Source organism: Cyphomyrmex costatus, unplaced genomic scaffold (genome assembly GCF_001594065.2).
Source record: "Cyphomyrmex costatus isolate MS0001 unplaced genomic scaffold, Ccosl1.0 C2316587, whole genome shotgun sequence".
NCBI classification, from domain to species: domain Eukaryota; kingdom Metazoa; phylum Arthropoda; class Insecta; order Hymenoptera; family Formicidae; genus Cyphomyrmex; species Cyphomyrmex costatus.
In genome coordinates this window covers 209-1,892 of record NW_017274727.1, presented here as the reverse complement: position 1 = coordinate 1,892, position 1,684 = coordinate 209, and the positions used below count along the sequence as shown (strand labels likewise).

The window sequence follows — 1,684 nt, the reverse complement described above, 5'->3', positions numbered from 1 at the left end:
TTAAATTTATATTAATTTATAATATATTAATAAATATACATATAAATCATTTTCTTCTTTCTTTATTTTCTATACAGACGATGAATATTCTTAACGTTGGGCTTCCTGAGTTAGGTAGTTGGTTACAAGTAAAGATATTCGATTGTGAAAACATGATGTCGTATAAAACATTAATCAACGACATTTGGTTCTCTCATCGAAGCAATTATCAGTAACGTATCATTTATAATAATCCATATTTATTTGTATGTATAGTGTTTCGTAATATATTAACAAATAACTAGAAAAAGTAATAATTTTATATGAAAAAATAAAATTAGTAAAAATATAGAATTTTTTATATAAAACTTAACTTCAATATTGAAAATTTATTTACGTGGATTTGATTGTGTTTACATTTAAATTTTATTATAGATTATTTCTGCTCATATTTGTCATTAGTATGGTTTTTATATCTTATTATCTCATTTTTATTATTTTATCAAAACACATCTTATTCTCGATTTTACTGAAAATTATAGAACATGGCCAAGTATGAAACTTGTCTTAATCGGATTGCATTTTTTGGATTACTTCACTTTTGTGCCGCCAAAAGGTAGCTGTGGATTAGCTACTTATATTGAAGCACTCAAATCCGGACCGTCACAGGTACGATACAGATATTTGTATGAAATTATACATAAAAAATCAAAGAAAGAATTTTGTTCTTATGTCCACGGATGCAAAAAGAGAGAAACTGCCGTCAAGTACATTTCGTATGCTTGTATTATATACTATAATATTTATTACGTTCGTTATATTCGTTATGATTTTTTTTATTAGACAAAATTGGAATACCTGAAAAGTGAAAATCATCACATTTTATCTTTAACGCACTACGACCTGCAGTCCTCGCAGGTTCTTCATCAATGGAATCTAGCTGGATTATACGAAGCCACAAGTTGGTTATCGGATGTGATCAAATTTAAAGCAACCAAGATTGTACCTAATGAACATGTATTTAAGGTAAATAGAACAATTCTATATGAAATTTACATACGGAAACAAAATTGATCGAATTAACCTGAATCTGGCTACAATAACTTGATTATTTGGTGAAAAATGAACGAAATTTTCATTAATGCGACAAACAAATTTAATTACTTATACATTCTATTTGATATAACCAGACAAATTTGGTGGCACGCATTCTAGTTAAGGCAACCAGATAACATATGATTATGTACGCTTGGAACAAGTCAACCAAATTATTAGTTGTAATATCATGATATATATTATTAACATAGATTTTTTATTCGACGAAACAATCTGGTTCGAAATGAGGAAAAAGTTTTTTCTAGGTAGATTATTGGTTTAATCTTACATTTTTTATTAGGTATAGTTAGACAAATAATACAGATAAATAAATTACAGCACTTTAATCTGATATCTTCTGATTCATTTTTGGTACATGAGAAACTTTTGCACAATTTACATCATTCAACTGATCGAAGATCATTCAACCGATAGTTGAGAAGATGTCAAAAGCTGGCTACCAAACGCAATCGTTAAGAAACAAAATGTCTAACCAAATTTGTCTGATTAAGATAATGAATATTTTAGATTATTCATATTTAACCAAATAGTCAGGTTGTTATATCCATGCTTCATATTAATCCAACCAATCTTTTTCGCTTGCAAGATC

The 1,684-nt window shown here is 27.7% G+C and overlaps 1 protein-coding gene across 1 annotated transcript; it reads left to right on the top strand.

Moving 5' to 3' along the window:
• Positions 1-80: 80 nt before the first annotated feature.
• On the top strand, positions 81-1,005 carry LOC108782283 (uncharacterized; the record flags this gene model as incomplete). Its single annotated transcript, XM_018550511.1, has 3 exons — positions 81-211; positions 522-648; positions 823-1,005. Coding segments are annotated over exons 1-3 (441 nt in total), but the record flags the coding sequence as incomplete, so codon positions are not given.
• Positions 1,006-1,684: the final 679 nt, after the last annotated feature.